General features: G+C 48.0%; 1 protein-coding gene across 1 annotated transcript in view; it reads left to right on the top strand.

Moving 5' to 3' along the window:
• The window catches only part of efcab12 (EF-hand calcium binding domain 12), a 287,344-nt gene that overhangs the window by 223,561 nt on the left and 39,332 nt on the right, over positions 1-24,451 (top strand). The window contains exons 7-8 of the mRNA XM_070894837.1: positions 10,653-10,775; positions 11,443-11,568. Coding sequence (XP_070750938.1) covers positions 10,653-10,775; positions 11,443-11,568 — 249 coding nt within the window. The remainder of the gene's footprint in view (positions 1-10,652; positions 10,776-11,442; positions 11,569-24,451) is intronic.

The raw sequence follows: 24,451 nt of genomic DNA, 5'->3' as shown, positions 1-24,451 counted from the left end.
GTACTTCATTGGTTCTAAAGCATTTTGAGACATCCGGTGGTCATGAAGGGCACGATATAAATCCAAGTCTTTTTTTCTTTTGGTGGGGACCAATGAGATCCCGAGCAACCACATCCGCGGTAAGTGCCTGCAGCATCAGGACCTTTGGCTCAGAGTTGTTGAGCTGAAGTCCCAGCTGCAGACATTGCGGGCTATCAGGGAGGGGGAGAGTTACCTGGACACTTTGTTCCAGGAGGCAGTCACACCCTCTAGGTTAAGTAGTACTTTAGAGTTAGTCAATGGTCAGGGACAAGAGGGTGTGACTGCGAGTCAGGAAGGTATGGGGACCCAGGATGCAGTGATGGCAGAGCCTCAGCCCTTCACCTTGACCAACAGGTTCGAGGTACTTGCTGCCTGTATGAATGAGAACAAGGACTGCAGGGAGGATGAGCAAACTGACCACAGGGGGCCATTCAAGTGGGGGGAGTAAAAAGGAATGTGGTAGTGGTAGGGGCCAGTATAGTCAGGGGTATAGAGCAGCCATGACTGGGAGTTCCAGAGGTTGTGTTGCCTATCCGGCACCAGGGTTAAGGATATCTCCTCGTGGCTGGATAAGAACTTGGAGTGGGAGGGCGAGGATCCAGTTGTCGTGGTCCACGAAAGAACCAATGACATAGATAATGTTTTTACTTTTCAGCTCTTCCACCCTCCCTGTGCCCGACTCCATCCTCGGCGGCACTTGGGCAGCAAGCTTCTTTGCCGCCGAGATTGATAGCTCCCGTCCACTGCCACCCAGATTGACGGCGAAAGCCGTTATTTTGCCGTCGGGCGGTACTGCCATCTCTTTTGGAGGAATCTTTCAGGCAAAGTACCTCCCAGTCTCTTGGTGGCCATCAGCAGTCCTTTGGGCGGTAAATGAGCGGGCCTTGCAGCTCATGAAAACCGGGGCCATAGACAGGTTAAGTGAGTGGGCAAAAATTTGGCAGATGGTGTATAATGTGAGGTTATCCACTTTGGTAGGAAAAATAAAAAAGCAAATTATTATTTAAATGGGGAGAGATATAAAATGCTGCAGTACAGAGGGGCCTGGGGGTCTTTGTACATGAAACATAAAAGATTACTGTGCAGGTACAGCAAGTAATCAGGAAGGCAAATGGAATGTTGGCCTTTATTGCAAGGGGGATGGAGTATAAAAGCAGAGAAGTCCTGCTAGAACTGTACAGGGTGCAGTCACACCTGAAGTACTGCGTACAGTTTTGGTCTCCTTGTTGAAGGAGGGATCATCATCATAGGCGGTCCCTCGAACGCGGATAACTTGTTTCCACGATAGTTCACAGATGTTTCAATGAAAGAGCCGATGTTCCAGTCCTGAACTCCAGAGGTGGAAGATGCCTGTGTGTGGATTATTTTAACGTGGGGTGACTGTTGCACACCAGCCACCGCACGGGCTCGACAGAGCTAGGTCTTTATCCAGTGGCGCGGGTTAACCAGGATGACTGGAGACAGGACGACTGCTGCACGGACCTAGTGCACACACGTATCACAGTGTGGGCTGGCCCATGCCGCCCCTGGGCCCTCGGCTCTTCTGGATCCCGTACCCTCATTTGCCGCACTGCCGCCACGATATTTTGCTGCTCCTCCACCACAAACATCGCCACACCTCCGCCACGATCTCTCGACGCACCTCCGCACCAAACATTCGCCAACCTCCGCCACAATATACTTGCATTGGAGGTGGGTTCATGAGGTTGAATCCTGAGATGAAGGAGTTGTCTTATGAAGAAAGGTTGAGCAAGTTGGACCTATACTCATTGGAGTTTAGAAGCGATGATCTTATTGAAACGTATAAGATGCTGAGGGGGCTTGACAGACAAGATGCAGAGAGGATGTTTCCCCTTGTGAGGGAATCTGGAACTAGGGGGCATAGTTTCAGAATAAGGGGTCTCCCATTTAAAACTGAAATGAGGAGGAATTTCTTCAGAGGGTCATGAATCTTTGGAATTCTTTACACCAGACAGCTATGGAGGCTGGGTCATTGAATATATTTAAGTGGAGATAGATTTTTGAATGATAAGGGAATCAAGGGTTACGGGGAATGGGCAGGAAAGTGGAATTTAGGCCAAGTTTAGGTCAGCCATGATCTTATTAAATGGTGGAGCAGGCTCAAGGGGCCAAATGGCCTACTCCTGCTCCTATGTCTCATGTTCTTATGTTCTCCTTCTGTAGAGAATATCTGTGACCTCGCGGATGCAGCAATGGACGGCAAAGTGGGAGATAGGAGATGTCTCCTGTTGTGCACTGGAAGGATCTGCTGGCATAGTAAATGAGCGTGATGGTGACCTTGACTGCCACTGAGAACCGTCCTCAGCCTGGTCTCAGGCTCAAGGCCTGGTTGCAGGAGGCAGCAGAGCTCTGTGACCACATCCTTGTTGAAGCGCAGTCTTCGAATACACTGATCCTCAATTAAATTAATGTCGGAGAACTGCTGCTGGAAAACCCTGGGAGGATAAGGTCTCCTGTTGAGTCCAGTTGGCCCTCCTCCCTCTGGCCACATGTTGCGGTCTTTCTCTCTTTGCCTAAGTTGCCTCCGACAGTGAAGTCAGAATGCGATGTCCAGTGCCAACACAGCCCCCCTGAAATGATATAAATGTTGGGCTTTCAGATCTGCCCTCAATTAAAGTCACATTATTAACAGCCAGAACACTCCTTTAACTGGAAATAGGTGAAACTGTCAAAACGCTTGTCTGAATATGTGGAAGTACGCAGCAACCATTATTGGTCGACTAAAACTTTACCCGATGCTGATGCCTTTAAATAGTGCTCCTCCAGCCAACTTCCAACTGACACAGTTGTCAGTGCCAGGCACTAAAATATGGGGTGAAGGCCAATTTATCTTCTGGGGCGGTAATGGGGTGCTGCGCACGGTGATGATGTCAGCAACGCCAGGCGCAGCCAAGCAGGGCGCTATGTAGTAGCACCGCCGCAGAAGCCCGGCCCAATTTAGCGGGAGGCGCTATTCTCGCCACTCCCGGACAAAAACTCATTTGCGCCCCATTAATGCCCCCTGGGGACGCTAACGGGAGGCCCAAAGTAGCCCAATTTCTCCCCCGAGATTTTTCTATTCTTCTTACCAAAGCAAATAACCTCTCATTTCCCCACATTATATTCCATCTGCCACCTCCTTGCCCAATCACTATATCCCATTACAGACTCTTTGCATGCTCCTCACAGCTTACTTTCCCACCTAGCTTTGTATCGGCAGCACTTGGTCCCTTGATCTAAGTCGTTAATATAGATTGTAAATAGCTGAGGCCAAGTGCTGATCCTTGCAGCACTGCACTAGTCACAACCTGCCATCTTGTTTATTCCTAATCTCTGTTTTCTGTCCGTAGACCAATCTTCAATCCATGCTGATATATTGCCTCAATCCCAAGAGTCCTAACAATCTCTTGTCTGCAACATTATCACATGCCTTCTGAAAATCGAAATTACTATATCCACTGGTTCCCCCTTATCTACCCTGCTAGTTACACCTTCAAAAAAACAAATAGATCTGTCAAACACGATTTCCCTTTTAATAAAATTCTGCCTAATCATTTTGAGACTTTCTAAGTGCCCTGTTACCACTTCCTTAACAATGGATTCCAACATTTCCCCTGCTACTGATGTTAGGCTAACTGGCCTATAGTTCCCTGTTATATCTCTCCTTCCTTTCTTGAACAACGGATTTATATTTGCTACCTTCCAATCCACAGGGACCATTCTAGAATCTAGAGAATTCTGCAAGATCAAAACCAATGCATCCATTATCTCTGTAGCCATCTCTTTTAGAACCCTCAGATGTAGGCCATCAAGTCCAGGGTATTGTTGGCTTTTAGTATCAAAAATTTCTCCAGTACATTTTCTTTATTAATATTAATTGCCTTAAGTACCACACTCTCATTAGATCCTTGGTTCCCCACAATTCTCACTATGTTCTTTGTGTCTTCTACTGTGAAGACACACGGATTAATCAAGGACAGTCAGCATGGATTTGTTAAGGGAAGGTCATGTCTGACTAACTTGATTGAATTTTTTGAGGAGGTAACAAGGAGGGTCGATGAGGGTAGTGCGTTTGATGTAGTGTATATGGATTTTAGCAAAGCTTTTGATAAGGTCCCACATGACAGACTGGTCACGAAAGTAAAAGCCCATGGGATCCAGGGCAAAGTGGCAAGTTGGATCCAAAATTGGCTCAGAGGCAGGAAGCAAAGGGTAATGGTTACTGGGTGTTTTTGTGACTGGAAGTACTAGGTTCCTTGCTATTTGTGGTATACATCAATGATTTAGACTTGAATGTAGGGAGTATGATAAGTTTTCAGATGATACTAAAATCGGCTGTGTGGTTGATAATGAAGAAGAAAGCTGTAGACTGCAGGAAGATATCAATGAACTGGTCAGGTGGGCAGAACAGTGGCAAATGGAATTCAATCCGGAGAAGTGTGAGGTAATGCATTTGGGGAAAGCTAACAAGGCAAGGGAATACACATTAAATGGTAGGACACTGAGAAGTGTATGTCGAAATCCCGACTCCCGATAAACGACTCCGACATCTTCAGCGCTGGCAGAAGTTTCTTTAATTTACTTGCTAGCAAGGGAAAGGTCACACTCAGTCAATGGCTAAGTGAACACCTTCAAAATGGTACAATTTCACGAGATATTTATACAGTAAAACCCAAGTTATGGCCTCTCCCTGTGCATTGGCTCTGTCTCGCAGTCAGTGAATACAGATAGTTAATTACTACATCCTTGTCCTGACATGGTTTCCAGATATTTCCTTTTGTCAGGGTTATTAGTTGGCCAGCCGGCCATTACTCGATGAGAGTGTGGTAATGAGCTATTACCTGCCTTGCATTGTGTCAGGATTGTCCAGTTTCCTGGTCAGTTATCTTTTTGCATCAAATGGATGAGGTCTGTACAAGAGATAATGGCTGGTGGTTTGAGTACTTCGAAAAGGGTGGGGTGGAGTGGAACTGGTGTCGTATAGACAATAGGAGAGCACCATGGATGGTACTTGTCTCAACAGGACTTGCCTCCTAGCTGTCTGGTGGCTATCAGCCATTTCAAGCCAGGTTTAGCTGTTTATGCAAGCCGACTGCTTGTTGCAGAAATGTCTGGAAGGACCAGGACTCCATTTTGTTTTATATTAAAAAGGGCACAAAAATACAGTGTGGTACATCTTAGATAAAAATACATTTCCACATGTAGAGGAACAAAGAGACCATGGAGTGCAGGTCCACAGATCCCTGAAGGTAGCAGGCCAGGTAGATAAGGTGTGTAAAGAAGGCATATGGAATACTTGCCTTTATTAGCCGAGGCATAGAATACAAGAGTGGGCAGGTTATGCCTGAACTGTATAAAACACTAGTTAGGCCACAGCTAGAGTACTGCATGCAGTTCTGGGCATAGATTTAAAGTAATTGGGAGGTTTAGAGGGGATTTGAGGGGAAATTTCTTCACCCAGAGGGTGGTGGGGGTCTGGAACTCACTGCCTGAAAGGGCGGTAGAGGCAGAAACCCTCACCATATTTAAAAAGTACCTGGATGTGCACCTGAAGTGCCGTAACCTAGAAAGTGGGATTAGGCTGGATAGCTCTTTGTCGGCTGGCGCAGACACGATGGGCTGAAATGGCCTCCTTCCGTGCTGTAAATTTCTATGATTCTATGAAAATATTTCCTTATTCCTCATTATAATGTCTCTGCCTCAAAAGGACCCACATTTACTTTCATTAATCTCTTCCATTTTATATACTTGTCAAGGTTCTTAGAATATTTTTTTATATTTCTTGCACATTTACTCTCTCCTATTTTCTCCCTCTGCCTCAATTAATTGGTTATCATTTGCTGATTTTTAAAACGCTCCCAGTCCTCAGTCTTACTGCTCTTTTTGGCAACATTGTAAGCCTCTTCCTTTCATAGAATCATAGAATGGTTACAGCACGGAAGGCTATTCGGCCTGTTGAGCCTGTACCGACTCTCAGCTAGTCCCACTCCCCCACCCTTTCCCTGTAGTCCTGCAATTTTTTTCCCTTTTACTTATCCAGCTCCCTTTTAAAAGATAAAATTGAGTCTGCCTCCACCACCCTTTTCAGGCAGTGCATTCCTGATCTTAACCCCTCTCTGTGTAAAAAAAAGTATTTTTGTTACGTTGCCTTTGGTTCTTTTGCCAATCACCTTAAATCTGTGTCCTCTGGTTCCTGACCCTTCCACCAATGGGAACAGTTTCTCTCTATCTACTCTGTCCAGACCCCTCAAGATTTTGAACACCTCGATCAAATCTCCTCTCAACCTTCTCTGCTCCAAGGAGAACAACCCCAGCTTCTCCAGTCTATCCACATCACTGAAGTCCCTCATCCCTGGAATATTTCTCGTAAATCTTTTCTGAACTTTCCCTAAGGCCTTCACATCCTTCCTAAAGTGTGGTGCCCAGAATTGGACACAATATTCCAGTTGGGGCCGAACCAGTGTTTTATACAGGTTCATCATAATTTCCACACCCTTGTACTCTATACCTCTATTTATGAAGCCCAGGATCCCGTAAGCATTTTTAACTGCTTTCTCAACCTGCCCTGCACATATACCCCCAGATCTCTCTGTTCATGCACTCCCTTTAGGATTGTACCATTTAGCTTATATTTCCTTTCTTTATTCTTTCTACCAAAATGCATCACTTCACACTTTTCTGCGTTAAATTTAATCTGCCATGTTTCTGCCCATTCCACCAGCCTGTCTATATCTTCCTGAACACTATCACTATCTTCCTCACTGTTCACTATATTTCCAAGTTTTGTGTCTTCAGCAAATTTTGAAATTGTGCCCTATACACCCACGTACAAGTCATTAATATATAATCAAGAAAAGCAGTGGTCCCAGAACCGACCCCTGGGGAACATCACTGTATACCTCCAGTCTGGAAAAACAACAGTTCACCATGTTTCCTGTCTCTTAGCCAATTTTGTACCAATGCTGCCACTGTCCCTTTTATTCCATGGACTTCAGTTTTACTGGACAGCCTATTGTGTGGCACTTTGTTGAACGCCTTTTGGAAATCCATGTACACCACATCAACCGCATTGCCCTCATCAAATCTTTTTGTTACCTCATCAAAAAACTCGATCAAGTTGGTGAAACACGATTTGCCTTTAACAAATCCCTGCTGGCTTTCCTTAATGAATCCACCCCTATCCAAGTGACTGTTAATTTTGTCCCTGCTTACTGATTCTAAAAGCTTCCCCACTACCGAGGTTAAGCCTATAGTTGCTGGGTTTATCTTTACATTTTTGAACAAGGGTGTAACATTTGCAATTCTCCCGTCCTCTGGCACCACACCCGTATCTATGGAGTATTGGAATATTATGATCAGTACCTCCACGATTTCTGCCCTCACTCTCCAGCACTGTTAACATTCTCTTTAACCAACAATGCCACACCACCTCCTATTTTTCTTTCAGTACCTTTCCTGAACACCTTTTAACCAGGAATATTTTTGAGCCAGGTCTCAGTTATTGCCACGACACTATATTCCCATGTGGTTATTTGTACCTGCAGCTCACTTGCCCTGTTTACTATGCTTCATGCGTTCATATACATACACTGTAAACCCACCTTATACCATCCTGTATTCTCTCTTAGTTGGACCCCACCTAATACCTCACTATTTCTTACTTTAGTGCTCTTTGCCTCTCCCAATCCTTTGAGCACTTTATTTCTCCTTTCTAATGTTACATCCTGGAGCCCACCCCCCCTGCCAAATTAGTTTAAACCCTCCCCAACAGCACGAGCAAACCTACCCGCGAGGATATTGTCCCCAGCCTTGTTGAGATGCAACCCACCCTGTCTGTACAGGTCCCACCTCCCCAGAGCCAGTCCCAATGCCTCAAGAATCTGAAGCAATCCCTCCTGCACCACCTCTCCAGCCACGTAGTCATCTGCTCTATCGTCCTTTTTCTATAGTCACTTGCAGGTAGCACCGGGAGTAATCCGGAGATTACTAACTTTGAGGTCCTGCTTTTTAATCTCTTTCCTAGCTCCCTAAAATCTGCCTGTAGGACCCCATCCCTCTTTAAATGGAGAAAAATTGTAAAGTGCTGCAGTGCAGAGGGTCCTGGAGGTCCTTGTGCATGAAACACAAAAAGTGAGTATGCAGGTACAGCAAGTGATCAGGAAGGGAAATGGAATGTTGACCTTTATTGCAAGGGGGATAGAGTATAAAAGCAGGGAAGTCCTGCTACAACTGTACAGGGTATTGGTGAGGCCACACCAGGAATACTGTGTACAATTTTGGTCTCCTTATTTAAGGAAGGATATACTTGCATTGGAGGCTGTTCAGAGAAGGTTCACTGTTGATTCCGGAGATGAGGGGGTTGACTAATGAAGATAGGTTGAGTAGGTTGGGCCTATACACATTGGAGCTCAGAAGGATGAGAGATGATCTTATTGAAACATATAGGATAATGAGAGGGCTGGACAAGGTGGATGCAGAGAGGATATTTCCACTTGGGGAAACTAAAACTTGGGAACATAGAGCCCGAAATTGGTGAAAGCAATGTTCCGCCCAAGTACTGTCCAAAGGGCCGCTAAGATTCTGACAATACTTTGTGCGGAGGTTTCATGAAAAAAATCTGGGAAAGTTCTGCAGCCACTCAGTGACATCCTTGACCCTGGCACCAGGGAGGCAACATACCATCCTGAAGTCACGTCTGCGGCCACAGAACTACCTGTCTGCTCCCCTAACTATCGAATCCCCTACCACTATTGCTCTCCCACTCTTCTACATCCCCCTTGTACAGCTGAGCCACCCGTGTGGCTGTGGACTTGGCTCTGACTGTACTATTCAGAGAAACCATTGCCCTCATCAGTACTCTGAACCGAATACTGGTTGGAGAGCGAGATGCACTCAAGGGACTCCTCTACCTGCCAAGTCCTCCTTTTCTATCTGGCGGTAATCCATTCTCTCTCTTCCTGCACACTCCTTATCTGTAGGATGACCACCTCCTGAAACGTGCTATCCACAAAGCTCCCAGCCTTGCTGATGCACTGCAGTGCCGCCATCTGCTGCTCAAATTCTGAAACCCGGAGCTCGAGCTCCTCCAGCTGACGACACCTCCTGCCCACGTATTTATCCAGGACATGGGTAGTATCCTGGATTTCCCACATGACACAGAATGTGCATCCCACAGTACTCAGCTGCCCTGCCATGCCTTTATTTATTCGACTATTAACTAACTTCACAGAAAGTTAGGACTACGATGTATCTAATTCAAGTTATTAATATAATTTAATAATAAGTTACAAATTCAATATAGTTACTAATCTCTGAGCTTCTGTTTTATCACTAACCAGCTATTTAACCCCGGCCCATAACTTGAAGAGGAAAAAAAAGGGTGTGACTTTTCCCAACCAATCAGTTACCAGCTCTCCTGTGATGGCAATCCTTGTGTTTTTTTTTTGAATCGCCGCTCTCTCCCTTCATGCTGCCTCTGCTGCCTTTAATCTAATAATATCCTTAACTTCTCTAGTTAGCCATGGCTGTACCTCTTTTCCAGTGGAGTGTTTAATTCCTAAACGGAATGTGTATTTGTTGCGAATTATGAATTATTTCTTTAAATGTTTGCCATTGCTTATCTACTGTCATATCTTTTAATTTCATTTCCCAATCTATCTCCGCCAGCTCGCCCCTCATAACTCCATAATTGGCTTTGTTTACATTTAAGACCCTACTTTCGGACTTAACCACATCATTCTCAAACTTAATATGAAGTTCTATCTTGTCACGATCACTCTTCCACAGAGGACCCGTTACTAGAAGATTACTAATTAACCCTTGTCTCCTTACACAATACTGGATCTAAAATAGTCTGTTTCCTAGTTGGTTCCTCGCCATATTGGCCCTGAATTTGCAATCGGAGGTGTACCACGCAAGCGGAGTGCCAGGCTGCCAGTTCACAGCACGGACCATGCAACGGGGGGGGGGTGTTGTTTTGCGCACGCCACCTCCCCTTTAACTAGCGCCCAGCGAGCGGCCTACAGCCCGGTACTCACCACCTGAAGTTGTCGCCGCAGCTTCAGGGGGTGCTCCCATATTTTTGCTCCAGGGTCGCTCGCACAGTGATGACATCATCATCGCCGGCGCAGCAGCGATGCGCTACCAGTTACCTCCACCGCTAAACTCCCATAGAACTTAACGGCAGTTGTTAGTTGCACCGTGTCCGGGTGAAAAGTCCTTTCCTCTCCCCATTATCACCCCCAAGGGCCACTATAAACGACCCCAATTTCTTGATTTTACGCAAATCTCTACTCTGCTCTATAGTCTTGAGTTTTCTCTTCAGGCTTATAAATTTCCCCTCACCTGAACCATTTCTCCCCCTTATTAGTTTAAAACACTATCTACTGCCCTAGTTATTCGATTGGCCAGGATACTGGTCTCAGCCCAGTTTAAGTGGAGTCCATCCCAATGGAACTGCTTCCTCTTTCCCCAGTACTGGTGCCAATGTCCCATGAATACAAACCCCTGCCTTCCACACCACACTTTCAGACGTGCATTTAAACCTCTAATCCGCTTTTTCCTATCTCAATTTACGTGTGGCTCAGGTAGTGATGTCTGTGAATAATTCTCTTATCTTATTGATATCCTAGACAACTCATCGCTATGGAGCAGCTCAATCATGAACCGGTGCAGAGGGAGGGGAACATCCAGGTGTTGGGGCTGGACAACAGTCGCCCGAAGGAGGCCAGTGAAGGGCCAGAGACAAAAGTCAGGTAATACCATTTCCCCTCCCCACGCCCATGCCATATTTCACAGTTCACTCCTGCGGGCGGTAACTCTTGCTGGGGTTCCGTTCAAGTGACCATTCCTTGCGTATGAGCCGGCCGGTCAGCAGTCCACTCAACTGGTTGCCTGTCCCGCTGGATGTTGAAGATCCCATAGAGCGATTTGAGGACCAGCAGGAACATTTCTCAGTGCCCCACTCACTATTCCTCCCTCAACCAATAGCACCAAAAACAGATAAACTCCTCATTCATGCTCTTTGTGGGAATTTGCTGTATGCAGAAAGATTGGCACACATGCTCCCAAGCAATGACTTCAAAGTATTTAATTGTGTGTGAAATGTGTTGAGACATTTTTCGGAGACAGGATAAGGTACTCTATGAATGCGGAACTCGCTTTTTTATTATTATTTGACAGTGAACAGCCTCACAGATGAGCCTAATCCTGCCTCATGTTATTGGATAGATCAAAAGGGGAATTTTCTCCAGGTCGGATCACCGGGGCTCATTCTCATGGTCTTGTCCAGGCTCATGAGGGACCATCTTATTTTGTAAACCACAGAATTTGAGTCTCTGGTGAGATAGCTTCAGACAGATAGTGAGTACCAAACGGAGCAGGAATGTCTCTGAATAATTCTCTATATGACTGATATCCTAGTCAGCCCATCGCTGTGGATCAGCTCAACCATGAACCAGCGCAGTGGAAGGGAGACGTCCCGGTGACTTCGGAGCTGGACAACAGTCGCCCGAAGGAGGCCAGTGAAGGGCCAGAGACAAAAGTGAGGTAATACAACAACCTACTCTGTCGCTGACTGACCCATCCAGCGCACCCACTGAAGGTTAATCTTGCCAATCAGCTCCCCATCCAACTCACTCCTCCCAGTGCTAACCCTGCAGCGGATCAACTATCATCGCCCCTTTTCGCATCTCACTCCAGAATATACGTTCACTTCTGAACAAGGCCCTTGCCATCCATGAGCTTTTTGTGGATATTTTCATCGACAGTATGACCTTAACGGAAACCTTTCCCCTAAATGAAGCCTCCCACATAGCTATGCCTTCCAACACATACCCCGCCCAGATCATTGTGGTGATGGTGTTGCTTGTATCACCAAATCAAGCTTGGTCTCCCCCTACTCCTCTGGCACTTTCTGCTCAGAAGAACATAAGAATTAGGAGCAGGACTAGGCCATAAGGCCCTTCGAGCCTGTTCTGCCATTCAATGAGATCATGGCTGCACTGCGACCTCAACTCCACTTTCCCGCCAATTTCCATTTCCCTTCATTCCCCTAGAGTCCAAAAATCTATCGATCTCAGCCTTGAATATACTCAACGATTCATCATCCACAGCCCTCTGGGATAGAGAATTTCAAAGATTCACAATCCTCTAAGTGAAGAAATTCCTCCTCAGCCGGACGGGTTGTACCTCAACAGAGCCGGGACCAATATCCTCGCGGCGGGGGGAGTGGGGTTTGCTAGTGCTGTTGAGGAGGGTTTAAACTAGCTTGACGGGGGATGGGAATCTGAGAATAGATTTAGTAGGGAGGGGAGTAAAGCTGGAATTAAAAAGCAAAAATGAAGAAAGTGAGTTTAAAGGACAGACGAAGCAAGCAGGAAAAAAGGGTAAAAAAAATGTTAAAACTCTTTGTCTAAATGCATGTAGCATTCGTAACAAAATAGATGGGCTGACGGCACAAATAAATACAAATGGGTATGATCTGATCGCCATTACACAGATGTGGTTGCAAGGTGACCAGGACTGGGAACTAAATATTCAGGGGTATTTGACTTTGGAAGAGCACACAGAAAGGAAAAGGAAGTGGGGTAGCTCTGTTGCTAAAGGATGGAATAACTGCAATAGTGAGAAACGATATGGCTCAAATGATCAGGATGTTGAAACAGTTTGGGTGGAGATAAGGAATAATAAGGGGAAAAAGTCACTGGTGGGCATAGTCTATAGGCCCCCTGTCAGTAGCAACTCTGTTGGTCGGAGCATAAACCAGGAAATAGTGGGGGCTTGTAAAAAGGGAACAGCAATAATCAATTGGACAAATCAAATCAGAGTAGCCTTGAGGAAGAGTTCATAGAGTGCATAAGGGATGGGTTCCTTGAGCAGTATGTAACGGAACCAACCAGGGGGCAGGCTATCTTAGATCTGGTCCTATGTAATGAGACAGGAATAATCAATCTCTTCGTAAAGGATCCCCTTGGAATGAGTGATCATAGCATGGTTGAATTTCAAATTCAGATGGAGAGCGAGAAAGTTGGATCTCAAACCAGCGTACTAAGCTTAAATAAAGGAGACTACAAAGGTATGAGGGCAGAGTTGGCTAAAGTGGACTGGGAAAATTGATTAAAGTGTAGGACAGTTGATGAACAGTGGTGTACATTTAATGAGATATTTCATAACGCTCAAGAAAAATAGATTCCAGTGAGGAGGAAAGGGTGTAAAAGAAAAGATGTGGCTAACTAAAGAAATAAAGGATGGTATCTGTTATGTTCAGAATACATCCACAGGACTATATCGCAAGCTCAAACGATTGTGACCTTGGTCTCGTTATTCAGACTCCAGAGTGAGGAATCAGCATGGTGAGTCACCTTTTATACCTGCTTGCCCAGGGTGCACAGGTAACCCTTGGGTCTCCCACAGGTATGTCCCCTAGTGGCAAGTCTTACATCACTCCCCCCTCCCAAAGTCTTATGTGCAAGTTATTTGCAAGTTGAGGCGATCTGGCGCCCCGTGCCTCTGGGTCGATCGCCTGAGTTGAAGTCCTGACGTGGTGGGTTCATCCTCGTGGTTGACGGCGAAGTTGATCGTGTTAGTGGGTCGCTGGGGGCCAGGTCCTTTCACAGTGGTTCCTGGTTATCTGTAGTTCACAGTTTGGTCTTGTCCAAATGTTTTACTCGCTAGCCCGGTACATGGTTTCATAATCAAATGCTCCGTTTTCATCACATACACTCCATTCCCCCCCTTGGCTAATGGGGCCCTGAACATGATCTATATCACTTATTCTGATGTCGCGTGGCAGGGCCGTGCAATTATGGTGCATTCTCTGCTGGTGGCATACGGAGGGCTCGGTTCTGAGTGATTCTGTCTGGTGACTGCGTAGCACCCAGGATAGCCAGGTCTGTAGGGAGTCTACCGTTACACACATGGTGCTAGGTTTAGTGATTTGGGCTGCCTGCTCCGGGCTATTGTCGCTGACCCTGAGGTCTGGCAAGCCCAGGATGGCCGCAATGATCTTGAGACTTTCAGTAGTGGCGGGAGGCCTAGCGGTCCCCGTGGATCCTGGGCCATAGTATGGGGGCCCTGGACCTCCGACTGTGTGTAGCCGCCCTGCCCTACTTTGCAACGTTGGGATGGGTCTATCGTCTCTGCGACAGATAGTTTGCAACATCCCGTCTAGCAGTTCACCTTTGGCAGGCGGTAACGTGGGATCCTGGCTGGTCCAGGTCCTAAGCTGGGGGGCCGTTATGGTTGACCCCTCAATTTCTAGCACTTCCACGACCGTGAGTGGGCCTGCAGGGTGGGCAATGGTAGCCAACTGAGGGCATTAGTGCCGCTCTCAGTGCCTGGCCCGTGGCAGATCATGTTACAGTGTTGGACATTCCCAAAACAACGCATCGACAATGGTGCCTCTGCTCTCCCAAGCTTCTGGGATGAACAGTTGTCTGACTCGAGCACATGTTGGGACACTCTTTTTGGTACGTCTCTTTAGTCCCCTGAACACAGGCTGCTGCTTTGTTTAACTTATTTGATACATGTTCAATCGTTTGGGGCTCGCCCGCTGCTTTTGCTTGCTGCACAACACGCCCGACCCCGTGTGGTAACATCTCACTTGCCACGAATACTTTGTTAGATACATATACAACTGGTTGGGATTCGCCCACTGCTTTGGCTTGTTGTAAGGTACCCCCAACCCCATATAATGGTACATCATTGGCCGCAAAAGACAGCTCACGAGGGTTACATAGTGCACACAATTTATTGGAGTGTAGTGGGTTCCTGGCCTTCACAGCGGCCGCCCTTTACCGTTGCCCCAAACCCAGTCGTCTTCCTTGCTGGGCGACACATTCCTCCGTTTCGTTGTAGCGACCTCCCATGGTCTGGACGTTCTCTCGTCCCGTGGTCTGAACACACTCTCGTCCATGTCCGTGATACCAACTGCCGTGATCTTCCTCCCCAGTATTTTGCCTCTGGCATCGGGAAGGCGCATTCGGATCGTTTCAGCCGGAGTCCCACTCTGCTTGGTCGATTTGGAGCATCTTCCATAGTCGCAAAGAGGTCGTCTGCTTCGGGTGCCGCGCTTGTACAGCTGCTCGGTTGAACTTTACCTCCTCGTGATTGTGATGACCGGCCTGTGCCTCGGAGATCTGCAAATGGATCTGCACTTTGATGCCTGGTTCAGCTGAAGGTGGAGGTTTACTCCGCCTTTGAGAAGGGGAGACCTCGTTCATCGGAGAAGGTATGCAGAGGTCTTCCCAGTTCCATCGAATCTTCCCCATCCACCTCCTGCCAAGCAGCGTTGGCCCATCACCTGAAACAATCCACAGTGGTAAACCATGCACTGCTCCCTCATGGGATACTCTTATGTCCGCACTACCAATAACTGGTATCAGTTCTGTTATATGTGTATACTTGTATTTACTCTGTACAGCCAACAGAGGGCTCATCACCTGGAGTCCGAAGGGATCCCATAATCCCTTGGGAGCACAGGTATTTAAGGAGGCTTCACAGGTTGGAGAGGCACTCTGGAGACCTGCAATAAAAGACCAAGGTCACACTTTACTTTGAGCTCAGTGTTCAGTCTGACTCGTTCTCCATACACAACAACTGGCGACGAGATACAGATTGCGAACCCAAAGATGCAGAGAACAGTGGGCATCCTGAAGAAATTCTCAGAGGGAGATGATTGGGAAACTTTTGTGGAGCGACTCAACCAATACTTTGTGGCCAACGAGCTAGATGGGGAAGAGAGCGCTGCCAAATGAAGGGCGATCCTCCTCACCGACTGTGGGGCACCAACGCATGGCCTCATGAAGAATCTGCTAACTCCAGCGAAACCCACGGAGAAATCATACGATGATTTGTGCACACTGGTCCGAGAGCATTTGAACCCGAAGGAAAGCGTTCTGATGGCGAGGTACCGGTTCTACACCTACAAAAGGTCTGAAGGCCAGGAAGTGCCGAGTTATGTCGCCGAGCTAAGACGCCTTGCATTGAGAATTTGGAGGACATGCTCAGACTTTTTCGTGCTTGGCATTGGCCATAAAACCATACTTCGCAAAATTTTGACTGTAGAGACTCCAACCTTGAGTAAGGCCATAGCGATAGCCCAGGCATTCACTGCCACCAGTGACAATACGAAGCAAATCCCTCAGCACACAAGTGCCGCTCCAAGTACTGTGAACAAAGTGATGTTGTTTTTGAATTGTAACGTACAGGGCAGGTCACACATACCTGCAGCTACACGTCCGCAGATGTCTCCGAGTCCATCATCAAGGGTGATGAATGCAAGGCCATTAACACCTTGTTGGCGCTGCGGGGGTGATCATCGTTTCCATTCATGCCAATTCAAAGAGTACGTTTGCAAGGGCTGTGGAACAATGGGACACTTCTAACGAGTGTGCAGGCAAGCTGCAAAGCCTGTTAAACCTAGAAACCACCATATTGCAGAGGAGGACAGATCCATGGAGGATCATGACAAACCAGCACCTCAGATCGAGGAGGCAGAGGTACATGGGGTGCACACATTCATCACGAATTGTCGCCCGATAATGCTGAATGTTGAACTAAATGGACTCCTGGTGTCAATGGAGCTGGACATGGGCGCGAGCCAGTCCATAATGGGCAAAAAGACTTTCGAAAGATTGTGATGCAACGCGGCCTCAAGGCCAGTCTTAACTCCAGTTCGCAATAAACTAAGAACTTACACGAAAGAACTAATTCCTGTAATCGGTAGTGCTACCGTAAAGGTCTCCTATGATGGAGCGGTGCACAAGCTACCACTCTGGGTGAATCGGTTGATGGTCCCACGCTGCTCGACAGGAACTGGCTGGGAAAGATACACTGGAACTGGAATGACATCCAAGCGCTATCGCCTACTGACGACACTTCGTGGGCCCAGGTCTTAAACAAATTTCCTTCACTGTTCGAACCAGGCATCAGGAAATTCCAAGGAGCAAAAGTGCAGATCCACCTAATTCCGGGGGGCGCGACCCATCCATCACAAGACGAGAGCAATACCATACATGATGATCGAGCTAGACCGGCTGCAAAGAGAGGACATAATTTCCCTGATCGAGTTCAAGGAGTGGGCCAGTCCTATCGTCCCAGTCCTCAAGGGAGACGGCACCGTCAGAATCTGTGCCGATTACAAAGTAACTATCAATCGTTTCTCCCTGCGAGACCAATACCCATTACCAAAAGCTGACGACCTCTTTGCAATGCTGGCGGGAGGAAAGACATTCACGAAGCTGGATCTGACTTAAGCCTACATGACACAGGAACTGGAGAAATCATCGAAGGCCCTCACCTGCATCAACAGGCACAAAGGTCTTTTCGTTTATAACAGATGCCCATTTGGAGTCCGATCGGTGGCGACGATATTCCGGAGAAACATGAAAAGTTTACTGAAGTCAGTCCCGCACACTGCGGTCTTCCAAGACGACATCTTGGTCACAGGTCGGAACACAGTCAAGCATCTGCAGAACCTGGAGGAGGTTCTTAGTCGACTCAACCGCATGGGGCTCAGGTTAAAACGCTCGAAGTGCATTTTCCTGGTGCCTGAAGTGGAGTTCCTGGGAAGGAGGATTGCGGCGGACGGCATCAGGCCCACCGATTCGAAGACAGGCAATCGAGAACGCACCGAGGCCACAGAATGTGACGGAGCTGCGGTCGTTTTTGCGACTCCTGAACTACTTTGGTAACTTCTTACCGGGTCTCAGCACACTGTTAGAACCACTGCATGTCTTACTACGAAAAGGGAATGAATGGGTTTGGGGCAAAAGCCAAGAAAATGCCTTTGTAAAAGTGAGAAAACTGTTATGCTCAAACAAATTGCTTGTGTTGTATGATCCATGTAAGCGTTTGGTACTAGCATTTGATGCGTCGTCATATGGCGTCAGCTGTGTATTGTAACAAGCTAATGATTTCGGGAAACTGCAACTGGTTGCTTATGCATCCAGAAGTCTGTCTGAGGCTGAGAGCCTACAGCATGATTGAGAAAGAAGTGTTAGCGTTTGTCTATGGGGTAAAGAAAATGTATCAATACCTGTTTGGGCTAAAATTCGAATTGGAAACTGACCATAAGCCACTTGCATCCCTGTTCTCCGAGAGTAAAGGGATAAATACCAACGCATCAGCCCGCATCCAGAGATGGGCACACACATTGTCTGCATACAACTATGCCATCCGCCACAGGCCAGGCACAGAAAACTGCAACAATGTTCTCAGTAGGCTGCCATTGCCCACCACGGGGGTGGAAATTGATATGTCCTTACTATACAGTATAAATGCACATGAGGCCCATACTTGAGAGAAGGTCACTCTGTGACCAGTTACCTTTATTACCAAGACCTCAAGTGATGAAGGTGGGTGGAGCTTCCCCTTTTATACCCGAAAGTCCAGATTAGGAGTGTCTCCCACAAGTTCACCCCCTTGTGGTCAAGGTTCTCAAGGTATACGACTTAGGTCAGCTTATTCATGGGTTACAATGATAGTTGAATACATGACATCACCACCCCCCCCCCCCCCCCAAAGTCTTATTGGGATCACAGGTTAAGTCTCTCTGGTGGTTTACACTCCCTTGTAGAGCGCCTGAGTTGGGGCTCCGGTTGTTGGGCATTGGCCTGAGTGTCTGCTGTTTGCAGTGCCTCAGGCCTGTCCGGACTGCCCACAGCGACTGGGCTCTCCTCCACTTGGTTCCAGTGTCCGGTCACCTGTGGTGGAGTGAACTCTATCGTGTTCTTCCTCTGCTTCTTCTATGGGTTGCTGAACCTCCTTTTTAGTTTGATCCACGTGTTTGCGGCAGATTTGTCCATTGGTAAGTTTAACAACCAAAATCCTATTCCCCTCTTTAACAATCACAGTGCCTGCAAGCCATTTGGGCCCTGCAGCGTAATTAAGGACAAAAACAGGGTCATTGACATCAATACACCGCGCGCTCGCATTCCTGTCATAGTCACATTGTGACTGACGCCCACTCTCAACAATTTCTTTCATGGTAGGGTGTATAAGGGATAACCTGGTTTTGAGCGTCCTTTTCATTAGCAGCTCTGCGGGTGGAACCCCTGTGAGCAAGTGTGGTCGGGATCTATTGGCCAACAGGAGGCGTGATAAGCGGCTTTGTAGGGAACCCCCTTGGATTTTGAGCATCCCCTGTTTGATTATCTGCACTGCTCGTTCCACCTGGCCGTTTGAGGCCGGCTTGAACGGTGCCGTTCTGACATGGTTGATTCCATTGCCTGCCATGAAGTCTTGGAATTCAGTGCTTGTGAAGCTCGGGCCATTGTCGCTGACCAAGTCATCCGGTAGACCATGGGCGGCGAACATTGCCCGTAGACTTTCTACCGTGGCAGAGGATGTGCTTGAATTTAAAATGGCACACTCAATCCATTTGGAGTAAGCGTTACTACAACCAAAACATTTTTCCCATGGAAGGACCTGTGTAGTCCACATGGATGCGTGACCATGGCTTGGCGGGCCAGGACCAGGGGCTAAGGGGGGCTTCCCTGGGTGCGTTGCCCAGCTGAGCACACGTTTTGCACCTGCGAACACAAAGTTCCAGGTCTGCATCGATCCCTGGCCACCAAACGTGTGACCTGGCAATTGCTTTCATTATGACAATGCCCGGGTGCTCATTGTGAAGGTCTCTGATAAACACCTCTCTGCCCCTCTGGGGCATGACTACTCAGTTTCCCTCCAGTAGGCAATCGGCCTGAATCGAGAGTTCATCCTTGCGCCTATGAAATGGTTTAAATTCCTCAGGGCATGCCCCGTACGTGGCTGCCCAGTCTCCATTCAGGACACAATTCTTAACTAAAGTCAGTAGCGGGTCTTTATTTGTCCAGACTTTAATCTGAAGGGCTGTCACAGGTGAGCCTTTGCTTTTGAAAGCTTCAACAGCCATGATCATCTCAGCATCATGCTCAGTTGCCCCCTCAGTGGTGGCTAGTGGGAGCCTGCTGAGTGCATCGGCGCAGTTTTCAGTGTCCGGTCTGTGCCGAATTGTGTAGTCATAGGCGTCTAATGTACATGCCCACCTCTATATGCGGGACAATGCATTCGCATTTATGGCCTTGTTGTCGGCCAAAAGGGACGTTAGGGATTTGTGATGTCTCCAGCTCACATTTCCTGCCAAACAGGTACTGGTGCATTTCCTTTACTGCATATACACATGCTAGCGCTTCCTTTTCTACCATCCCGTATCCCCTTTCTGCCTGGGACAGACTTCTGGAGGCGTAAGCTACCGGCTGTAACTGACCCTTGGCATTAACATGCTGCAACACACACCCAACCCCATAGGACGACGCACGTTAAAACTAGTTTCTTACACGGGTCATATAACGTTAACAGTTTGTTGGAGCATAACAAGTTGTGTGCTCTATCAAAAGCCCTTTCCTGGCTGTCCCCCCAGACCCAATCATGACCTATGACTAGGAGCACGTGTAGCGGCTCTAACAGCGTGCTCAATTTGGGAAGAAAGTTACCAAAATAGTTTAGGAGCCCCAGGAACGAACGCAGATCCGTCGTGTTACGGGATGTGGGTGCTCTCCGGATCGCTTCCGTTTTGGACACAGTGGGTCTAATCCCGTCTGCTGCTACCCTCCTACCCAGGAATTCTACCTCTGGAGCTAAGAAGACGCACTTCGCCTTTTTCAGTCGCAGCGCTACCCGGTCCAGTCTGCGTAGCACCTTCTCCAGGTTGTGGAGGTGTTCTTCAGTATCGCGACCCGTGATGAGGATGTCTTCTTGAAAAACCACCGTCCTTGGAATCGACTTGAGGAGGCTTTCCATATCTCGCTGAAACGTCGCGGCGGCCGAGCGAATCCCGAACGGACATCTGTTATACTCTAACAACCCCTTGTGTGTCGTGATGGTGGTCAGCTTCTTCGACTCACTCGCCAGCTCCTGGGTCATGTAAGCTGAGGTCAGGTCCAATTTTGAAAAAAGTTTGCCACCGGATAGCGTCGCAAAGAGGTCCTCCGCTCTCGGTAGCGGGTACTGGTCTTGGAGTAACACCCAATTGATGGTGGCCTTGTAATCGCCACATATCCTGACCGACCCATCCGCCTTGAGCACCGGCACAACTGGGCTCGCCCAGTCACTGAATTCGACTGGCGAGATGATGCCTTCCCTCAGCAGGTAGTCCAATTCGCATTCTATCTTTTCCCGCATCACGTACGGCACCGCTCTGGCCTTGTGGTGTACTGGCCTGGCGTCCGGGTTTATGTGAATCACTACCATGAAAGTGCCGATGCCGGGTTGAAATAATGAGTCAAATTTGTCCAGGACCTGTGAGCATGATACTTGCTCCACAGAAGAAATTGCATTGACATCGCCCCATTTCCAGTTCATGACAGCAAGCCAACTCCTCCCCAGTAGTGCAGGACCATCCCCCGGGACAATCCAGAGTGGCAAGATGTTCTCCGAATCTTTGTGGGTCATGACTATCGTGGCGCTGCCTAGCACCGGAATGATCTCCTTTTGTATATGTCTGTAGCTGTGCGGCAATCGGCAATAATTTTGGCCTCCTGGCTTTGGACACCCACAACCTTTCAAACTGTTTGATACTCATCAGGGACTGGCTGGCCCCCGTGTCTAGCTCCATTAATACTGGGATGCCATTGAGGAGCACTTTCATCATTATCGGTGGCGTCCTGGTATAAGAACTGTATATGTGCTCCACATGAACTCACTGAACTTCAGCTTCCAGTGATTTCCCCCAGTATTCATTTGGCCTCGTAGGGCTTACATCGGGCCAGTCCTCCTCATACATCAACCTGGCTGCAGGCTTCCTGCACATACGCGCCAAGTGACCGCTGACGTTGCATTTTCTGCAGGTATATTGCTGATACCTGCAAGCTCTGGCTGGGTGTTTGCCTCCACACCTCCAGCATGAGCTGGAGGCCCCATTGTTGGAAGCAAAAGATCCATTACCAGTCGATCGTCTCTGACTGTCTCTGTAACTGTCCTTAAGTGCACCATTAACAGGTGTTGATGGCCCCATTACTGGCCGCATTGTCCATTGCGATGGCATGAATCGCCGTTCAGCTAGCCATTGTCTTTGTTGAATTCCTCCTCTCGGTTCGACTACATGCTGGGGCATGTCCGATTGCCCTTGTCTGCCTAGAGAACTGTGTGCCGCGTTAACAATGTTGACTCCCTGGTCGTTTGCTGCATTTGAGCCAAGATTTTTGTCATACATCATTCTGGTCTCTTCCTCCCCTGAGATAAATGTCTGGGCTATCAGAGCCGCCGCTTCCAAGGTCAAGTCTTTGACACAATCAGTTTCCTGAAAACCCCAGTGTGCCCGATGCCCTCAATAAAAAAAAGTCTCGCAGCATCTCCATGCATCTGGGAACTTACTTAGGCTTGCCAGTCGCTGGAGATCTGCCACGAAGTCAGGAATGATTTGCCCTTCTCGCCGCCGGTGCGTGTAAAACCGGTGTCTCGCCATGTGCATGCTGCTCGCCGGTTTAAAGTGTTCCCCGATCAATTTACTGAGCTCTTCGAACGTCTTGTTCGCCGGCTTCTCTGGCGCTAGAAGGTCCTTCATCAGGGAGTACGTTCTGGATCCACAAACCGTCAGGAGATGGGTCCTGCGTTTGCTGGCCGAATCCTGTCCCAACCATTCCTTAGTGACAAAACTTTGCTGTAGTCTCTCAATAAAGTCATCTGAATCATTACCCCTCTCCTGTGCTGCTCGTGGCCATGCTCGCGTGGTTTAAATCCCAGTTTCTCGTCGCCAGTGATATGTCCTTACTATACAGTATATATGCACACGAAGCCCATACTTGAGAGAAGGTCACTGTGACCAGTTACCTTTATTACCAAGACCTCAAGTGATGAAGGTGGGTGGAGCTTCCCCTTTTATACCTGAAAGTCCAGGTTAGGAGTATCTCCCACATGTTCGTCCCTTGTGTTCAATGTTCTCAAGGTGTACAACTTGGGTCAGTTTATACATGGGTTACAATGTTAGTTGAATACATGACAGAAATGGTGCAGCCCGCAGATCTAGCCATGGTTATGGAAGCATTTGAGAGTGAGCAATCACCCCTCACTTCCCGGCAGATCAAAACCTGGACAAGCCAGGACCCCTTATTATCTCCAGTCAAAAGCTGTGTGCTTCATGGGAGCTGGTCCAGTGTCCCAGTGGAAATGCAGGAAGAGATAAAGCCGTTCCAGCGGCACAAAGATGAAATGTCTGTACAGGCAGGCTGCCTTCTGTGGGGCAATCGACTAGTGGTCCCCAAGAAGGGCAGAGACCCCTTCATCAATGACCTCCACAGTACCCACCCAGACATCATAACGATGAAAGCGATAGCCAGATCCCACGTGTGGTGGTCCAGTATCGATGCGGACTTAGAGTCCTGCGTTCACAGATGTAATATCTGCTCGCAGTTAAGCAATGTACCCAGGGAGGTACCGTTAAGTTTATGGTCTTGGCCCTCCAAACTGTGGTCTAGGGTACACGTCGACTATGCAGGCCCGTTCTTGGGTAAAATGTTCCTTGTGGTTGTAGACGCGTACTCCAAATGGATTGAGAGATAATGTCAGCTAGCACGTCCGCTGCCACTACTGAAAGCCTGTGGGCCATGTTTGCTACACACGGTTTACCCAATGACTTGGTGAGCGACAACGGGCCATGTTTTGTCAGTGCTGAGTTCAAAGAATTCATGACCAACATGTCACATCTGCCCCGTTTAAACCACCGTCCAATGGTCAGGCAGAGAGAGCAATGCAAACCATCAAGCAAGGCTTGAAGAGGGTAACTGAAGGCTCACTACAGACCTGCCTATCCTGAGTCCTGCTTAGCTACCGCATGAGACCCCACTCACTCACTGGGATCCCACCTGCTGAACTGCTCATGAAAAGAGCATTTAAGACAAGGCTCTCGTTAGTTCACCCTGAGCTACATGAACAGGTAGAGAGCAGACGACTTCAACAAAGTGCATACCATGATAGCACAAATGTGTCACGCGAGATTGAAATCAATGATCCTGTATTTGTATTAAATTATGGACAAGGTCCCAAGTGGCTTCCCGGCACTGTCGTGGCCAAAGAGGGGAGTAGGGTATTTTGGGTCAAACTTTCAAATGGACTCATTCATCGGAAACACTTGGACTAAATCAAACTCAGATTCACGGACTATCCTGAGCAACCCACCTTGGACCCTACCTTTTTTGGTCCCCCAGCATACACACCAGTGGCAATCGGCACCACGGTTGACCACGAAGCAGAACCCATCATCCACAGCAGCCCAGCAGGACCCAACATACCAGGCAGCCCAGCAAGACCAGCTGCACAGCAGTCCAGCGAGGGCCCAACAAATGATTCAACACCAGCTTTCACACCGAGATGATCAACCAGGGCAAGAAGGGCCCCAGATCGACTCACATTGTAAATAGTTACACTATTGAATTTGGGGGGAGTGTTGTTATAT

The sequence above is a fragment of the Pristiophorus japonicus genome, chromosome 12, assembly GCF_044704955.1.
Source record: "Pristiophorus japonicus isolate sPriJap1 chromosome 12, sPriJap1.hap1, whole genome shotgun sequence".
Taxonomy (NCBI): Eukaryota; Metazoa; Chordata; class Chondrichthyes; family Pristiophoridae; genus Pristiophorus; species Pristiophorus japonicus.
Note: the sequence above shows the minus strand (reverse complement) of the source record. Positions and strands in the feature narration are given on the sequence as shown.